At 47.1% G+C, this 19,842-nt stretch overlaps 1 protein-coding gene across 7 annotated transcripts in view; it reads left to right on the top strand.

The window, feature by feature from the left end:
- BRD8 (bromodomain containing 8) overlaps positions 1 to 19,842 on the top strand; it is a 483,292-nt gene that overhangs the window by 119,193 nt on the left and 344,257 nt on the right. The window contains exons 8-12 of one of the 7 annotated variants that reach the window (XM_086931814.1): positions 12,157 to 12,293; positions 12,978 to 13,193; positions 16,883 to 17,018; positions 17,708 to 17,941; positions 18,090 to 18,361. In XM_086931814.1, coding sequence (XP_086787940.1) covers positions 12,157 to 12,293; positions 12,978 to 13,193; positions 16,883 to 17,018; positions 17,708 to 17,941; positions 18,090 to 18,361 — 995 coding nt within the window. Of the gene's footprint in view, positions 1 to 12,156; positions 12,294 to 12,977; positions 13,194 to 16,882; positions 17,019 to 17,707; positions 17,942 to 18,086; positions 18,362 to 19,842 lie in introns of all 7 variants that reach the window. The other 6 variants (XM_086931813.1, XM_086931816.1, XM_086931815.1 and 3 more) reach the window with 6 other exon arrangements.

Genomic DNA, 19,842 nt, shown 5'->3' with positions numbered 1-19,842 from the left:
CATTGGGCCCCAGGACAGGTGGAAAATTAGCTAGTCAGGAGGCGTGTTCATCCTTAGGCTAGAACCACCCGCTCGGTGGCTACCTGAAGGAACACGACTAGGAAAATTCCACCATCTTGTTTTCTGGTGGAATTTGGTCTTTTGGATCAGTGTTATGAAGTAGTCATATAGAGGATGTAGTCACTCTATAGGTAGGTGGCCCATTGGCTACTACCTGACACTCCCTCTAACCTCCTAAATACAGTATTTAGGTGGCACCCCTGATGCCAAAACTTAAGATTGGACGGACCTAAAGAAGAAGTGGACTTAGAAGTTTGCTGACTGAGAATACAGGAGCATGACTGACTTAGCGCCAACCCTGCCAGCCTGCCTGTTGCACCCGACCCTCATGGAAAAAAAGACTCGTCCTGCCGCTGTGCAGACACCCAAGAAACCCAGAGGGCTGCCAGTGTCTCATAAATCGCCAGAGAGCTCCCTTGAAGTAGAGAAGCTACTCCCCAGCAGCTGCAGGCACCAAAGAAGCAAGGGACAATTTCACTATCCTGCCGCCTACTGGAACTGCCGACGTTGCAGACGCCCAGGAAGAGGTCACCATGATCCCACAGGTCCAACAGTATCCCTATGTGCCTAAACATCTGAAGGGTCGAGCAACCCCTCCCCTCTCCCCCTGTGGGTTCCCCTGGACTGGCCCCCCCCAGTCCCATCCTCTTTCTGACCGGACCGTTCCCCATCGAAGTGAATGGGGCACCTGACGCTGTAACAAACCTCTTCCCCCGGACGTCCCAGAGCCTCCTGAGGTGATCTGTTGGTGTGGCTTTGTACCTTGCTCCATACTCACCTTAAATCACAGTGACAGGTTCCGTAAGTTGCTGTTAAGTGCCTGAATGCAATACATGTTTCCCCCCCATAGGATAACATTACCGCTTCAGAAATGGCACTATATCAACTTTTGAAACGTATACAAAATCATAACCCAAAAAGTACTTACCTGATTCTGATGATCTGGGTTTCTAATTCATATAAAAAGAAGCGTTATTTTTATAAATTGGTGTCAGATTTCTTTATTGTGTGTCTCACTTAACTGCCTTTGTGTGTGCAATAAATGCTTAGCAATACCCCATAATTGGCCTAACTGTTCGCACACACTACCACACAAGAGAGCATTTGGTTATCATTTGTGCCTCTGTCAGCCAACTGGGGTTTGCCTGGACTCTTTACACTGTGTACCTAGTTTTTTTCAACTATATAAAGAGCCTACTTCCTACACCTGGTAAATATTACCCCTGGTACCCAGGGCATGGGTACTAAAGAGTGTCCCCAAGGACTGCGGCATGTATTGTGCCACCCACAGGGACCCACACTCAAACTGCACCTAGACTGCCAAAAATGGTGCAAATCATTCCACAATTACATTGCCACTCCCTGTGTGCAATTCCCAAGCACACTGCATGTACTATATGTACGTCACCCCTACAGCAGGCCTTTAGAGCCCTAAGGCAGGGTGCAATACATTACATGTGCCCCTGTGATGCCTAGTTCCATTGCTAGGCATTGCAAGTGTTCAGGAAGCCATTGTAAGAACATGTACTGGGCCCTGGTTATTACGAGTTACTCAGCTACATGATAGCTTCACTGAAAATAAGGGTGTTTGGTATCAAACAAATCGTCTTAATAAATTTGCACTCATGCCAGTATCAGATTTATTAGGAAGTGCACCCAGAGGGCACCTTAGAGGTGCCCCCTCTAACCCTACTAGTCACTTGGGGCCAAATTACAAGTCTGGCGGTGTGAGGACTGCCAGACCCAGGGTGGGGTGGTGGTAGAGGTCCAGCCACCGCCACACTGGCATCCTGACCACCCCATTACGAGTTGGGCAGTCGGACTGCCCTGGGACCACTGATGCCGCTAGGGAACTGCTGTTCCCTGGAGGTAGCTCAGCAGTCCGAGGCCACAATATGCTTGGCGGGACCGAGCATATTACGAGTTTCCTCTTTTCTGGCGGTGACATGAAGGTTTATACTCCATGTTAACCCTGGCAGGGAGGAAACCGAGGGGCCCTCTGTGCCTTCCCAGCTTGTGCATGCACACAAGGAGGCATAACATGTGCCCTTCTGTGTAAATGCAGGAATCTTGTTAGACGTTCCCACTGCCGTGCCTTTTTCAAAGGCACTGCAGCCTTTGAAAGATGTACCACCCTGGGAACACCATGCTGCCCGCCCGCCAGACTACAAATAACGTGTAATCTGTCAAGCGGCAATTTTGGAGGTGTGTAATGGGGCCTTTGGTATGTTAGTTGACTGGTATTTTTAAGCCTTCCACCACAGACGGGGCTCTGGCCTCCTGCAAGGGAAATCCCAAATTCTCAGAGGCCAGGAACCATATCTGCTCAGCAGAAGGTGGTCTTACCTTCTCCTGCAGGATGTTTAGCAATTTAGCATATCAAGGCCAGAGGCTTCAAAGCCTCTGCTGCCTTTGACATGCAACCCCAGGTTTCCTTCAGACCTCTGGAACACTACCCTCTCAGCCCATTTGGCACCATAGCTGGTGGGACGTTAGATATTCAGGAGGCGTGTTTCACTCATAGGCTAGTCACAACCCGAAGGTAGGCTACCTGAATGGAACAGCCAGAGAAGGATCTCACCATTTTGTTTTTAGTGAAAATAGAGACTTCTGAGTTAGAGTTACGCCCACTCCCCACAGGAAGTAGTCATATATGGGGTATAGTCACCCTAGTGGTAGGTAGCCCATTGACTACTACCATATACTCCCCTAAATGGCCCTAAATTGAATATTTAGGTGGCCCCTCCGACACCAGACCAACAGATTCCGCTACCTGGGGACAGAAGAAGGAGAAAGAAGGGATGTCACCACAAGAACCAAGCGCCTGCACAGAAACTGCCACCAAACCCTACCTTGCTGCTTTCTCCTTGTAGATTGCAAAGATCTGACGTGTTCTATGGCTGTGCATCCTCCCCAACACTTGGAGGACTTCCCAGCACTTCGACAACCATCTAGCATCTCCCTTGGGGTTGAGGAGGCATCCCCCTGCATCTGCAGGCACCAACTGCATCTGTCCGATTCACAGTGTTGTTGCCCATCGGGCTCACAGGTGAAGGAACACTTCAGGTGGAGGTTTTTTGGTCTGTAGGAGATCAGCGCCGTCTCTGTCGAGTTTTGAGACGCAAGAACCTCGGGGAGCCATTCCCCCCTGCACAAATACCTGGAGTACTGGGGCACTTGCACCAGCCAAGGCTTGTTCTTCGAACAGCACCACCGCCTTGGAAGCCTTCCTGTACGATGAGGGACTTAAGGACCTTTGAGACCCATGACCAGAGTGGCCCTGCTGTCTTGTTTTTCCTCCCTCTACAGGTGTACCGGCAACCGTGAGAGTCTCAAACGCAAGTGGCCAGCCAGCCAGGCACCTCCGCACCGAGTCCCACAGCCCAGATTCCCAACTTCTGACTGCGTCGCCTTGGCCTAGGGGTCACCATGACCTGAGCCCCCCCTTCGGGTTCAGCCGGACATGCATCCAAGTCCCCATTGTAGCCTCTTTGTTTCAGATACCCTTGACCTTAGCGGTGTAGCGCTCGAGGCTACCATCCTGACCAGCACCTCTGCACCCAGACATACCAGGGCAGGTAAAGTGAAACTGCTGTTGGTACTTTGGGCCTTGGCCCCCTAACACCTAAAGTCCCACCTCTGAACTCTGACTGCAAGTGCCGTTTTGCTACACGAGTTTTCCTCCCATAAGTTAACATTGTATTGTTTGAGGCTCATGCCTCAAAAGTGTTATTTGAATGTACTTAAGTTATTCTAAAGATCTTGGTGTCTAAATGTATATAAAAGCTCCTTTATTTGTTTTTATTGGTCTCAAATTTCTCCTTGAGTGTGTGAACTATTTATTGACTACGTGTGTGCAACAAATGCTTAACACTCCCTGCTGATTAGCCTAAGCTGCTCGACCATACTACCACAAATAGAGCACTTGGGAGTATTAAAGAAAGCCCTGTAAAACAAATAAGGGTCGTCTGGACTATTGCATAGTGTGAAGCGTAGGGCAGAGCGCTGCCGCTCTATTGAACATATGAAAAAATAGGCCCCTTAGTGACATAATTCCCTATCCTATCTCCCAAGAGGAAGGTCCCCTTAATGGTAGCCAGGATCCATTATCCCAAGAAGGCGTCCCCCTATTATTACGGGATAGCATTCCCAACCCTGGCTCATTCCCTGAACAGACCATGGACGTCATCCCACTCCCAATTTCCAGCAGTATGGCTGTCGATTTAGTTACCCAAACGCCCCCCCGTAGTTAAAACCAGGAAAAATAAGCCAAAGCAAATCGTCGTGGCAGAGGTGCATGGCCCACCACCAAACAAGCGCAGAAGGAAGTTGAGGGGTGGGCAGGGGAAGACCAAGATCCCCCATTCCGACTTTAGAAAAATACACAAGTCCGTACCTACGTCTGACAGGTCTCTAGTCAATGTGCACAATGCTATTCCTCCTAAGGGTACTAATACCATTACCGCTGCTTCCACCAGCGACCACGGGGACACCCCACTTAATATATTACCCCCTGTCACTTCTTTGGGGAACATAGAATTTCTACTTAGATCACTCCTGCTACCCATTAGCGAGAGTTTGAAGAAAGTAGAGATCAGGCTCACCATCTTAGAGGCAACCCTAACCAGCCTGAAAACCTCGGCCAGTAAACAGAGTAGAACCACCAAGCCCAATCCACCAATAGGAACCTTCCTCAACATTCAAAACCCTCCTACTAACGCGGGACCCCCTTTGGGTGCCGTTGCCGTCCCCCTTTTGCAGCCACCCATGGCTAATCCAGTTCCAATCCCATTTAACAATTCTAACACCTTACCTCCACAGACAGTAGGCCCAGCTTCCCACAGTTCAGCCCCTGGTATAAATCCTGGGGTCCCACCTAATGCTAGTATTGCTCCTCTACTCCCTGGCAAGCCCGCTCCCAGACCACGGAGACCCGACATGCCGCCGGAGGCTAATAGCCTTATGGTGGTCTTGGCGGGTGCTCCCCCTCTCGAAATGGGCGAAAGTGAGAACTTCCAATCACTCAAGAGGAAAATCATCAAATGGCTGAATTGGAACAGACCTCTCCCAGCCCATTTCAACAACGAGATCATCAAGGTGAGAAGGGTACCATGGTTGGGGAAGACGAGAAATACAATAACAGGGGACTGCATCATGGTGACTTTCCGAGACCCTGGGACAGTATTACATATTTGCGCTGGGTCAAATAGATCACTGGATTCTACCATACAGACTCTACCAGTCTCTTTCTTCTTCCCCCCTATTCGTATGCACCATGATTTGCCACAAGGTAATTGGACAAGGGTCGAACGGAGACCCAGATATAGGGGATATGCTGCACGTCCAGTCTACCGACCTCCGGAAACACCCTTTTTGGACTACAATCGTTTTAATTGTCTGAGTGGACTGGATGGGGTTGATTGACTGTCCTCAAACTCTGACTTCAATCCTGTGACCTCGGATAACGGTCTCAGTGAATCTTCTGATCCAACTGGACTTACCGTTGACAATGGTCCTGATGTAGTAATTGGTGTAGCATCTGGCATTGGCTCCCCCCTCATTTCTACCTCTGCAATCCCCCCCGCTGTTGCTCCGGCGCACCTGAGACTAATCTGGTGGAATGTGGCCGGCCTAGCTAATAAGCTGGACACTCAAGACTGGGTAACTTTTATATTGAGTCTGGGGATGTTTGCATGTTCCAGGAGACTTGGGCTAGGGAAGAACATAGGCATCAGGGCTACCTGTCATTTTCCATCCCGGCTAGGTGGGAGGGCAAGGGCCGCCCTTCAGGTGGACTCACAACCTGGGTGGCATCCCACCTAGGTTGCCAGGCTTCACGCTTACCGGTGCCATCAGATGACATCCTAGTGGTTCTATTGGCCTGGCCGAACCTAGCGAAACTTGCCTTGATAAACATCTACTCCAGGCCAGTGGGAGTTTCGAGAGAATCTTCCACCATAGATGAGCTTTCAGTTTATTTATCTGAAATGCCAAGAGATATACCCTATGTAGTGGGAGGGGACCTAAATTCTCATTTCGAGCCGCTGGCTGGTCTCTTAGAGGGATTCCCCATGGAAGAAGAGTCCAGGTGGTCAGTACCTTCTGTAGTAGCACCTCCCCCGAAGGCATGGACACCTGTAGCACTGCAGATCACTGCCCTCACCCTAAAGCATGGAATCAGAGCGTGCAATGGGCGTATCAAGTCAGATGTACCAAGTAAAACTACGTATAACAGAGCGGGAAGAGAGTCCCGCTTGGACTACGCCCTTGTACAGATAGTGAACTGGTCATCTATCCTGGACTTTAGGGTCACTGAGAGACTAGATAGTGATCACAACGCCCTTGAACTCGATCTCATCCACCCCGGTCTACAAGCCTCTATAACAACTAAGGAGGAGAACAAACCTGAACTTCTACTGGGTAACAACAGGAGAAGAATCAGGTGGGAAAAACTAGCCACGAGCCAAGTGAAACTCCCGAGGCTCTACGCAGGACTAATCCCTATTTTGGAAAAAGTGGGAGATCTAGCTAATGGCGTGGGCAATAAAGATTCCCATGATAAACTATATCAGGCTCACGAGGACCTCATAAAGGGAGCGGCCTCTGAGCTCTTTAGTAAGGTACAGAATTCGAGGAGGGGGCAGCAACACAAATCCTCATGGTACAATACAGCCTGCAGGAAGGCAAAGGGAGAACTTCTCAGAAGCATCAAGGAGGGACTAGGTGGAGAGAAGCTACGAGAAAGTAGACGGGCATACAAAAAACTAGTCGCCCATGCTAAAATTGAATGGGAGGAGAACCAATGGGAGGAGCTCACTAGTTCCCTCGCAACAAGAGACCACCGAATGTTTTGGAGAGTAGTAAATGGGGGGTCGGGGAGCCTCCACTCGGCAATAGAGCCAAATATTGCAGCAGGGGTGTGGCAGGCACACTTCCAGTCTCTCTATAGTTCTGAGCTGGGAGAAACCATGAATGACATAGGTAATGGAATGGCTGAGTATGACGGGGATTTGGTAACAGTGGGGGAGGTTAAGGCAGCAATAGCAGGACTGACATCGGAAAAGGCGCCAGGACTGGATGGCCTCCCCGGGGACCTGTTTAAGCAGGAGCCCGTTGTTTGGGCCCCCTACCTTGCTGCTGTGTTCAATGGAGTTCTCCATGGCATGGAAATCCCGAGTACCTGGCTGGGGGCAGAGGTGGTTCCCATATTTAAAAAGGGCTCGCCCCTGCTCCCAGCCAATTACAGACCAATCAGTTTAATTGATGTGTCACAGAAGCTGTTTGGCAGAATACTGTTGAACCGGCTTCAGGACTGGGCGGAAGAGACGGGCGCCCTTAGTCCGTATCAGGCGGGCTTCAGGAAGGGAGTCTCTACAGTGGACCAGGTTTTTCGTTTGAACATTATCTACTGGAGGGCAGCGATATTCGAAGGTGGCAGCTTATACACAATATTTGTGGATCTGAGGGCCGCCTTCGATCTGGTGCCCAGAGGGAAACTTTGGAGTGTTCTGGCCGAGATGGGGGTCCCCCCGGATATCCTGATAATTTTACAGAGACTGCATTATAATAACTATGCCCGGGTCAGGTGCGGGAAACTTGGGGAACTGACGGACAGATTCCCCGTTGACAGGGGGGTTAGACAGAGTTGTGTATTGGCACCGACCCTGTTCTGCCTCTTTGTCAACGGGGTAATCGCCCATCTCAACGGCACTGAATACACTGACGCCCCAAGGTTGAACGGCAGCAGGGTGCCTGCAATCATGTTTGCAGATGACACCCTGCTGCTGTCCAAAACCCCCATGGGGATACAGAGGATCCTTGATTCTTTTGTGGCCTTCTGCACAGATAGGGGGTTAGAAATCAATGCTGCAAAAACTAAGTTTATGGTCCTGAACCCAACCCAAAGATCACGCCCGAATCCCCTACTGGGATCATCACGTTTAGAGAGCGTCTCCACCTTTGAATACCTTGGTGTAACGTTGAATGAAACCATGTCCTGGGGAACACACCAGACTAGGGCTAATCTTAAATTAGTGCAGACCACGGGGGGGCATTGCTCGGATGATGAAAAGTTCCACATATCGTCCGCTGGGGCCGCTCATTCAGATCTACAAGGCACAGGCCAGGGGTGCTATTATGTATGGGGCGGAACTGTGGGGTCACACATCTTCCCGCAGTTTGTCTATAACCGAGAATAATTTTATTAGACAGATAGTTGCACTCCCGTCTAGCACTCCGCTCCTCCCTTTGAGGATGGATCTGGGACTGAGACCAATAGCAGATGAATTAGGTCTCAGACCCATAGTCTTTTGGCGAAGGCTATGGAGTAGTGAAGAACTTTCTACTTACAGGGCGGAACTGAGGGAGTTTCTAACCCACCCCAAAGCTTTACAGATCCCCTGGATAAAATATATACAAAAGTCCTGTGTGAGACTGGGGCTCCCCGACCTGTGGTCCGATCCAGCTAATGCCTCACTAAAGATCCCACGAAGAGCTTTGGCCAACGCTTACCATGAGCAGAAATTAGCTATGGCCTTGGACTGTCAGGGTGAGGGGTCACTAACATCTGCATTTACGCAATTCAAGGATTCATACAAGCTGGAGAGGGTCCTGGACGCTATGTCCCCCGTGCTGGCCAGGAAGCTATTTCTCCAATGGAGATATGGCACACTGCCTCTGCGATCCTATACTAGCTCCTGGTCAACACCGCCCTCTACCAAGCAATGCCCGGCATGCACTTGCGCTGAGGAAAGCGATTTACATGTGCTCTTGTTTTGTCCAACTTACAAGGCCGCCAGGAAATATTGGCTCCTACCACTCATTAGAAACTTTGGTTGTAGGGAGTATCTCCCGATGTATAGAATTTTAAAAACTGATGTTTCGGGTCCAACTGTGTTTGCATTAGCTAAATTTCTTACAAATGTCTGGCATACTCGCACCCGTATTCTAAAGTCGCAGGTTCCCACCTAATTTTAAGTTCAAACAATTTTAAATGTATGGTCTTTTATCTGTTTTCACTCTAGTAGTACTTATTTCTTAGGGTGGAACGATTTTACATTGTACAATATGTATTTGCTGTTTATCTTCGATGGTTTTTAAATGTTTCAAATGTGTTCTTATTGTATATCTTTGATGGTCAAATCGGCCGAAATAAAGATTGAAAATGAATAGTGTGACAGTACATTGGCATCACTACATAAAAAGCCAGCTTCCTAGCAGTTAATGCTTATCAGAGGATAGTGCTAATCATTTTTGTGCTCACAGAGGCAATAAATGAGACACACAGTCGAGAATAAATCAGAGACCAATTTAGAGAAAAATAAATCATATTTGTATATACATTTCGATACCAAGAACTTTGTTATCAAGTAAGTACTTTTTTAAATATTGAATTTCAGAGGTGAGTAAGCAGTTCACTTAAATGTGTCTTTATGCAGCAATGCTTTCCTATGGGAAAAAAGGCATATGTTGCATACAGTTATTTACAGTTGGTTTCTGGAGGTCTCCTTCGAGAGGTGCTGGTCGTGTTGGGGATTTTGCGTGCTACACAGGTCAAAAGAAGGGCGGCCACCTAGAAACAGGCTGCAGAGGATGACTTGGGAACAAGACCAGAAGCTCCCAACAGGGGGCTCGGGCCACAAGGGTCCTGGAAGCAAGTTGTCACAGCTGGTTCGCCAGTACCCGGGCTGGGGTGCTTGGGTGCAGAGTGGATAAGGCGGCTGAACTCTGTGCATTCTAGGTCCGTGAGGTTGTCGGTGTCCCCTGGTGAGGGTGCAGAAATCGAAACAGCTGGGCCACTCTGTAAGTGGGTCTCTGCGGTTCTGATGTCCCTCGACAGGTGCATGGTCTTGGTGCAGTTAGAATCCTGACTGGCCTTAAACAGGCCTTGGTTGCAGCAAGGGGCGCTGGTATCCCAGGTATTAGTGCTGTGACTCCGGTCAGTCCTGGTATCTTCTCACTCAGTGGGGAGACATATCTGACCTTAAGGATCACAGGTACTTCTTCCGGGGGGGTTGCCGCATCGGGCTGGCCAGGGAGTGGCAACAAGGTAAACCATATTCTGCTTCTTCGGTGCCTGCAGTGTAGTGTAGTTCCTATATTCCCAATAGGCTCTGCGCATTGGAATAATAAATCCTATAGTTTATACGTAGGACTGCGGTTGACTAGGTCTCTATCGAATATATTAGACTTAATTGTGAGTGCCAGCTAGCTCAGAGGTCACTAGAAACTTTCTCGAATTCACAAGAAGGGATTAGTTACTGACAACCGCATAAACATGACCACTTTGTTTCCCCAAGATAAAACTGATCTTCAGAGTTGTGGAAACAATAGATATATATTTCACTCAGTCAATCGTGCATGCTTGCAGAGAAATAGATAGACGGGCGTTTTCAATAAAAGGATTTATTGAACAGTCTTCTTTCCCAAGCATGAGAAATGAACTGCTACAATCGTAAAACTGGTTGTAAAATATAACGCATACAGTATAAAAAGTAGAATAAAATAATATTGTAAGAGCATGGTATGGTTCCTAAACCATAGAAAAATACATACATAAATAACAGGCTAAATGTACTCAACTGGTGCTTCTAAAATACGCCTACCCCGGTGTACCTAACCTAAGCTTTAGTACGAGGGAAGAAGTAAGTGAGGTGTAGCATAAATGTAGTATTCTTTTGCCAAGAATCTGTCTAAGATTTCTCTTAGGGTCTAATCAGCTCCGTACCTTAGTTTAGAATGGAGAAGGTCAGTCCCAGGACTCGATTTCCCAACAACCCGCAAGGGTAGCTTGGAAACACTGGTTCTGGATTTCTCGACAGGAGAAAAGACAGCGTCTCTCTCAGTGCGTCTGCTGGAGGGTCGGCTTCCTTCGGCACTTGCTGTAGCAGGATGCGTCGGGCAAGTAGATAGTCGAACTGCTCCAAACCACTGTGTGTTTGCTAAGGCAAGTGTGGGCATATTTATACCTTGAAGTTGCCGAGTTTAACGTAAAGGTGGACATAATAAAATTATCAAAGTGTCTCAGTTCTTTGAAAACTCCATGAGTTCTTGGACAAGTCAGTTCTCGAGCAAGGGAAAGTCCCTTGCTACTGAAAGTCCCTTGCTACTGAAGCCGAGTTTTCCAAGAAATCGTTGTAGATTTTCGGAACTAGTGGAAGTAGCCCTGCTTTATTTGGACTGCATGAGCTTTGCCTAAATATGGTTATGGTTTCTATGCCTATATAAGGATATGGTGATTTATACCTATATAAGGGCATGAATCAGGAAAATTACAATAGGGTCCTAAAATGATACATAACAGCAGACTGCAGGGGAGTAGCTTCTCTACTCCAGGGGAAATTGCTGGCAGTTTGCGAAGGGCTGGCAGTCTACTGGAGTTCTTGGTAGTTGCTCAGCTGCTGGACCAGTCACCCAGTCACGATTAGTGAAACTGGTGCAGGCAGGTGGGGTTTGGCACCAAAGCCCACAGCAGTCTTTAGTTTTCGTTGTCTCCCTGCTCTTCTTTGTCCTCTTCTTCTGGATCCGTTGAATCAGAGTTCCTGGCTTCAGGGGAACCTCGGAAATACTCAGTTTAGGGGTGTTAAGGGGAGTGACCGGTAGTAGCCACTGGGATACTTACCTTAAGAGTGACTCACCCCCTTTATGACCACTTCCTATGGGAAGTGGGCATAACCCTCACCCAGTGAGCTTAATTCCACCAAAAACCAAGATGGTGGAATTCTAGTTTTTTGTGTTCACATCAGGTAGCCGTGAGTGGCATTTCCCATCTCTGGGGGGAGTCTGAGTTGCCTATCAAAGGCGGCAGAGGCCTTTGTAGCCTCCTGCCTTGATATGCTGATTACTTAGCCATCCTGCTTGGAGGAGGTGATATAGTTTGCTTGTACTTAGTGTGGTCCTTATTTTTTGTCTGTTTTGTTTTGGACCGTTTGTAATTTGGATAGATTTCGATTTGTCGGCATGTGTAAACACTGGTTGGTGTAGAGTATGTTATTGCCTCAGTGATGGAGCAATGCTTTTTGGCACAGTCCTGGTTTGTAAGGAAGCCTGCCTTGATGCTCATGGCATCTTTTAACCTTTTGCTCTTTTCTCTTTCAGCTCGCCAGGATATAAAGAACATGCCAAGGAGAGTGACTGTGACAATGGGACGCTCCCCTTTAGAATCCACATCACCTGGAGGAGAATACAGCCTTGGGGAGATGTCTCAGTCGGCTGTGGAAGAGGGCAGTTCAGGGGTGGGTACAAAGAATTTAAAAGCTGAGCCACTAGTAGTGAGAAATGTACAGTAGCTACTGCCAGTCTTTTGCTCCAGGCAAGTCTGGAAATATTTACCAGGGCACCAGTCTTACAAGACATTTTAGGCTGCATTCTGTCCATGTTGCTTGACTGAAATCTCCACCCCTCCGTTTTGCTCTCATGGATTAGGATCCTCTCTTTCCTGGCAGTGTCCTTGATTTACACTTCCTCCTCCCTTTGGTTTGGAATCTGCCCACATATTCTGTTTAGAATGCCGCCTCACATCCATTAGTTTGGGTGTGACTTCTGCAACCATTCTCTTGGGCTGAGACAGTGCCGCCGGTCTACTGGGCCTGATTGGATCCCAATATCTAAGTATTATTTTTGATACCAGCCCTGGGCTTTTACTTCACTCCATGTTCTCTTAGTCGAATATGTTGCCTCTGAACTCTTCGGTTGTGCTGGGGCTTGTCTTGAACTATTATGCTGATACCAGTATCCTAGGTTAGGCTGAGATGCATATGAACATTTATGCTTTCATCAGTCATCAGTGATGGGTAGGGAGAATGTGTGTGTATATACTTATACATACACATTTGTGAATCTGGCATATTTACAATATGATGTGCCTATACATGAATATATGGACTGTCTCTGATTGTCTATTTGTTTTTTTCTTCTAGGTAAGTGTGGGTTCCCTGCAAAGCCCCCCACTCGCCTCCTTTATTGGGGCTTCTGATGGCCCTCTTGCTTCAGCCCCCTTGGAGGACCCCCTCACCCCATTTGCTGATGACTCCCCCCAGAAAAAGCTGATGGCACAGAAGGTGACTCCACCCTCTTCCCCGTTGCTGTCGGAGCTGCTGAAGAAAGGCAGTTTGTTGCCCTCGAGCCCCCGGCTGGTATGGATTACACTCCCTGTGTCACAAACAGCCTGTTGGGGAGCGTGCCCGGCTTCTCAGTATATGTACTAACTGCTTCTGTCTGTCTCAAAGACACACAACCCATGCCAGAGGCTCTTTCTAACACCTCAGTATCTTGTGCTTTCCCTAGGGCATCGCTCTGTGTTCTTGCTGAACAAAATCTTCTGTCATTGCCGTGTATCTCTGCCTACTTGCAGCATTTCCCCGATGTCCCTTGCTGCTCGCTGTTTGTCTCACTTGTTATGTAATGAAGGACTTTGTTCTATGCTAACCCAGCACCAGATGCCTTTCCAGTGATGGACCCTTTCTGTGATATGCCAGTATTTATCTGTCTTTCTAAGTGCTGTCTTCTGATGTCGCATTATCTGTTTGTCTAGTCATGTTTCTGTGATGGTTTTGTCCGTCTTACTAACTGACTCTGTCTGTTTCCCTGTGTCTTCTTATGATGTCTCTGTCTGCGAGTATCTGCTTCTGTGTCTACCTCTTATGCCCATATGTATTTGTGTGTCACTCTCTGTATCTACTTATGATGTCCCTTGTCTCTCTGTCGCAGTGCTTTCCTCTGATGCTCCCTATATATTTATTGTCTACTTCTGGTATTGATGTGTGTTTTGCTTGGTTTCATTTGTTATCTCCCATCTGTGTATTTCTTCAGCTGTTTTACTGCCTCTCATCCATGTACCTCTGATCCTTTTCACCTATTGTGTGCCTTATTCAATCAGCTTCGGTGTTCACCAGTTTCCTGTTCTGCATACTTTTTAGCAATAATGTTTTAAATGTTGTAATTTGTGGAATGATTACATCTGCCTTAATGATTGGCAACTGATGCCCATTCATTTACCCTCCACCACTCTTCCCTTTTCAAGAAGATCCAAACATGTTCTTGATTGTTCTGCCTCTTGATCTGCTGGAGAAATCATGAGTATTTCTCTTATTTCGTTATATATATAGCAGTTCCTTCCAAACCTTTCAGAATCTTCTTTTTTGTTCATCTGTTTTTGTTGCATGTGTTTGCCCACTGTGGTTGTTAGGGTTTAATTCTCCAATTCTGATGTCATTTGAGGCAAAGGTGCACCATTCTGAAACGCTGTTTTAGCTACTAAAGAGCGCTGTAATGTCCTACAAGGTCATGTAACCATGGCTGGTCCAGTACCAGAGCAGCACTTGGACATTCTGGAGGCTGATCGGGCTTCACCATGAGACAATACCTGTATTGGTCCCCGGGACACACAGTCCATTGTCTTTCGCATTGTGGTCATCATCTCTATGTTCATATTTATATTGTGCTTCATCTCCCTTTTCCACTCACTATGCTTCTCATACATACTCCATGGCAAAATATTAAATGATAAATTATCAGAACAAAGGAGCTGATTAGATTTCAGAGCGGAGGTGCTGAGCAAGATAGTAGATCGGACTCAAGCCGAAGGGTGGGCTAAATCTGAAGAGTTTATGGATGCTCATGGGGGACTAAAATTAGGCAATGTGCTGCGAATCAGGGAAAGACTTTCAATTTTTTGAGGAATTGCTGCTGCAAGGAGGAGCCTCCAGGTGAAAGAATCCATACTACCCTGAAGAGGACACTAAATGCCATACATGCCTAGTATCATTCCTGCTGTTTAAGGAACAGGAAAGCTTTCCTCAAGATGAAGAAATGATGTAGGAAGTGTTCCCTAGGGAGACTTCCTACTTTGATAATCATTGAGTAGATTGCAGATAGCAGGATCCAAATTCCGATGTCCGACTACTCTTGGGAGACAGTGTTCTGGTGCTCATCCTTACTATACACAATTTTGGTTTTGACACAAGCCAGAATTTTATTCCACATAGAAGGCCTCGACTCATTACGATCACTATCATTTGCTTAGCATTGAGAAAGTCATGGTACTGATTGATGGTACCGACGAAACACGGGTTGGCTGTTTCTGGTTGATGCTATAATTATTTTCATGATGGAACTCAAAATAAATGAAATTACAATATGAACTTTTTGTTCTGTTATCCTGTCCAAGCATAAAGACTCCATGATACTTGGAATTGGACTCATGTTACTATTTGTTGTGCAAACTACAGCGATTAATAAGTCACTTAATCTTACTTGTTCTTAGGATTGTGCTCTTCTTGGCCCATCCTTTTACAGGATTACCATGTTAGTTAGAATACATTCCTATTTGTTTAGGAAATTATATTTCTCAAAATTCTTACCTACTGTTTCTTTAGTTTCCGACCTTAGGCCTAATGCAGAGTTCGGCAGACGGTTACTCTGTCACAAAAATGATCGATATCTCGTCTGCTGTATTACAAGTGCTATTGAATACAATGCACTTTTCATGTGGTGGACTTGATATCCGTCAAGTGTGTGACAGAGTAACTCGCCCACCAAACTCTAAATCATGTCCTATGCGCCTTTGTACTCTTCTGTTCTTGATGTTTATTTCCCAGGGTGTTATGCGCCAAAAACCTTACAAATGTGCAACACACTTTGTAAGTAGCTTTAGTTATCATCCGTCCTGGCTCTAGACTGCAAAAACTTAAATGGTAGTTGCATGTTCTAGCCAAATGCCTTATCAAAATCTTACATTATGTTCTAACCTATTGAAAGAATTTCAATCTGATTTCAAGAATTGTCATTTGGTATAAGTTACTCCCTTTCTAGCACAGTTGAACACAATCTCTTACTCTTCTCTATGTTCCCACCAGCTTGGAAATCTCTTGATATGATTGTTGTTGTCTGTCCTGTGTCTTCTTCTACTACAGAATATCTGTATCTTTCTTCTCTAGAAGCGTCAGTCCTCTGATTTACTGTGATTGGTCTCCTCTTTCACCATTTTATTTCTGTCCAATTGTGAGGGCTCTCCCTTGCACATTTCTTTCTCCATTTACGTACATATCCTTACTTTTCCTGGTGTTTCGCCCCACTGGTTTTCTTTCTTGCCTTCTCATTGTCCCAGAGTCCCCTTTTCTCTTACTGAATGTGTCTGTTGTTTGCCTGTATTCCATGTCTTTCCAGGTGTCCTTTTCAGTCAAAGTAGTCCCTTTCTGTTTCTGTAAAACCTCACTTATATGGATTTGCCACTTTTTCTGTTGATTCCGTTCTTGTCGTTAGTTCTTCTCCCTATTTCTGCATTAATCTTTTGGAGCAGTGTTCTTTTGAAGGATTTCTATCCCCTCTCAATTTCTCACCATTCTCTAGATACTTTTCTTTTCCCGATATACCTTCCTGTTGTCCAGGTTTCTGTTTCTCGCTTGCGGAATTTCCCTCTTGCCCCAAATTTCTTTTCTCTCATATCTTAGGAACTCCTTCCTATGGGCCCCTCTTCTGAAGTATCATTCACTTGTCCCAAAACCAGTCCTCTGGATATATTCCTCACTTGTCCTGGTATCCTCCCCTCTCAGGTGATTCCTCTTGTCTATGTATCACTTTATTACTTGAATGGGTAGCTCTTCATTTCACTGGATTCCTCATTTGACCCGATGCCCAGTATTTTCTCTGATTTCTCTCTTCACCTGCATCCATTTTCTATAGAGGCATTTCTCTCTTGTCCTGGAATCTAGTCCTTTCTTTGGATCACTTTAATGTCACTGTACCATTTCCAATCCTTTTGGATATCTGTCTTTTCCAGATTTTCTCTGCCGTCCTTAGACGTCTAACCATGTTTTCCTTGCAGGCCAGTGAGAGCGAGATGGCAATGTCAAGTGGTCACATGAGTGGGTCAGGTGCCTTGATGGAGGTTGGAGGAACCCTTCCATTACTTCACGGAGCAGATCTACAATTAGTGCAGGGCTCATCACCTGCTGCCTCTGGTAATTTCCCTAATTTATTATGCAGTCTCAGTAGAGAAGGATGTCTAAGCAGACCATTTTGTAGCTAGCTCAGTGAAGTTTGCATGTACTACAGAACTTTAACAGCTTGCGAAAAGAGACATGGGGATTATTGAGAGATGATGTGAACTTTGTGTAGACAAAATAGGCTGTAGGGTTGGCCAAATCTTGTATAGAAAGCTATGCTCCAGAGGTTGTGTGAAGGGCAGAGATCTGCCTTTTGGCAAGGAGGGTGTACTCTGAGGGTTGTGCGGAGACAGAAGGCATTGAGTATTGTCCAGCTGGTAGAGATCAAGCATTGTGGTGCTAGCAAGGTTCACAGGGTTTGTGCAAAGGATGGGGTGCACTAACGGTTTGCAGAGTACACGTTTCGAGGGGTTGTGCAAGGAACCTACGCCTCCCGATTTTGCAGAGGGGTAAGCTCTGCAGCTTGTGCTGAGGTTGCCAATGTGTTTATACAGAGCAGTAAGAAAAGATGATTGTGAAGAGGGAACCACTCCATGTGTAGTGCTGAAGATGGGTGTGTACTGAAAGATTAAAGTGATATTCCCACTGCACTCATCATTTGTGCAGCTGGATGTGCAAAAAAGCTTAAAGGATGTGAGATGGGATGGCTGCTGCTGCTGCTTCTTCTGAGCTTTCTTCCTCCTCTCTTGTCCTCTGTCTGTCAGGTGCTCCCACCCTCTCCCGACTGTTAGAAGCTGCCCCAGCGCAGTTCTCCCTGCCTCTAGCTTCCTTCTCTGCTGTCAGCAGCGAGTCTCCGGGTAAAGCTCCGCTCTCCCTGGTAGATTCTGTGTCCTCAGCCCCCATGGTCATGATGTCCAGAATGCCGACACCAGGCTTGGTTCCTCCAATGGCAGCTCCAGGAAATGCAGTGGCCACATCAGCAGCTGCAGCAGTCTCAGGTGCGTCTTCAGCCCAACCCCCCCCCTTCTAGCTGGGTCTTCCCTGGCCTTGCCCTGCTTTGCTGGCGAGCACTGAGCTTGGGTGTGTGAGTGGGATGGTGGCAGGTGTTTGTTTTCCTGTTTTCTAAGTGTTATGTTTTTGCAGTAGGCTTGCAGGAGGCCTGCCTTCCTTTAGACTCAATGGAGGATCCCGACTCACTGGGAGTTTCGGTGGACAGCACTGACATCTCTATGATCATGGACTCCATTAATAAAGACTGCTTGGGCACCGGCCCCGATTCTGAGGATCCCAAAGACCACAGCAGCAGTCTTGCAGACCCCAAGGATGATCTCGATCTTTCTGACCGGATGGACTCCTACACCTGCGAAGAGCTGGACTTTGAGACTGTGGGGGACATCATTGCCATCATAGAGGAAAAGGTAGGGGATTGGGAAAGTGTTTTTTATGAGATTTGAAAGCATAAGGTAATAATGGGAAAATATTTTGATGGTAAAGTGTGGTGTCCAACAAATGAGCAAAGGGCACATCTCCCTTTGTGACTGATGGAAAGGTGTAAATTAGAATTCAAAATATAGTCGGGTCTAGAAGCACCCAACATGGTGATAAGGTGTACCCAGTCATCCTCAGCACACAGCATAGCCTAAAGCAAAGATTAGGCTCTATTTCAACATCCTGCTCCTGGCGAAATTGCTTTTCTCTCTTTTCTTGGATTTGTTCCACCCCTCCTCCTCCCTGACACCCTGCAGAGCATTTCGATTTCACTGTGCTTTTTGATTGGTGAGTATAGCCTTTTACTGCTGACGTCGGGGAACAATTATTCTTTTTGCATGTTTCTAGGGCATTTCTGCTCTAGAAGTCAATAGGAGTCGTCCTTGAATCCCCCGCCTCCACTGCCACAATATCACACTTGTCCACCTTTCTCTCCTTCGCATCTCTAAAGCCCTTTGTGTCTGCTGCTGTTACTTTGCCAGTGCTGTAAAATTGGTTGGCAAGCCTTACCAAAGTCAATAGCGGCAAATGGCTATCTTAAAATGTTATGTTTGAGGCATGAGGGCTGCTGAATTCATATCTGTGCATAGATCGCCGCCTAGTGTTGGGTCCGGATGATTGCACATTGTTGTCCTGGAAGAATCTTCGAAGTATCACGAGATAGGTGGCTCCTCCCCTGGACTACAGTGCGCATGGGCATCCTCTCCATCCCCAGATTGTTTTTTTCCGCCATTGGGTTCGGATGTCTAATCTTAACTCCAGTTAAATAACTTCTAATCTTTCTATTCCTAAGGCCAAAAGGCCTTCTTAGCGTCGGTATTGTATCGTTCGGTGCCTGGTCCTTTCGGTTCTTCGATCGGCGTCGAAAGAAGATTCTCTCGACAACACAGGCCCAGACTACATCGACGATGGAACGGACCCCGTTTAAGCGGTGCCCCGTTTGTAATTCCAAATATTCCAACTTGGATGTACACCCAGTGTGCAATACCTGTTTGTCCCCCGACCACGACGAGTCGAAATGTTTCGCCTGCTCAAGGTTCCGCTCAAAAAAGACTATTAAACTTCGACGCGCGGCAAGGCAGTCGGCCCAGCGGTCAACACCAGCGCCTGAAAACATCTTCGATGCCGGGGACGAGGAACTCTTCCAGGATGAGGAAGAGGTGGAAGATGACGTTCCCGAAGAAATGTCGGAACCAGCGTCGGAACACGACTCCAATTTCGAGATGGACGAGCCAGATGAGGAGTTCGCCCACGACCAGGACGTCGTCGAGGTAGGGGACGACGATCAGGCCCTTGCGGCTGTTGATGACGACTCCGGTGGAGAACCGAGTCCGCCCACAGTCCCGAGGCCTATCATTAACATTCAGCCCTCTACGGCTCCGGTCGAGGCATCGCCGAAAGGCCTTAGCCA

This window comes from Lissotriton vulgaris, chromosome 7, assembly GCF_964263255.1.
Source record: "Lissotriton vulgaris chromosome 7, aLisVul1.2, whole genome shotgun sequence".
In the NCBI taxonomy this organism is placed as follows: Eukaryota; Metazoa; Chordata; class Amphibia; order Caudata; family Salamandridae; genus Lissotriton; species Lissotriton vulgaris.
Note: the sequence above shows the minus strand (reverse complement) of the source record. Positions and strands in the feature narration are given on the sequence as shown.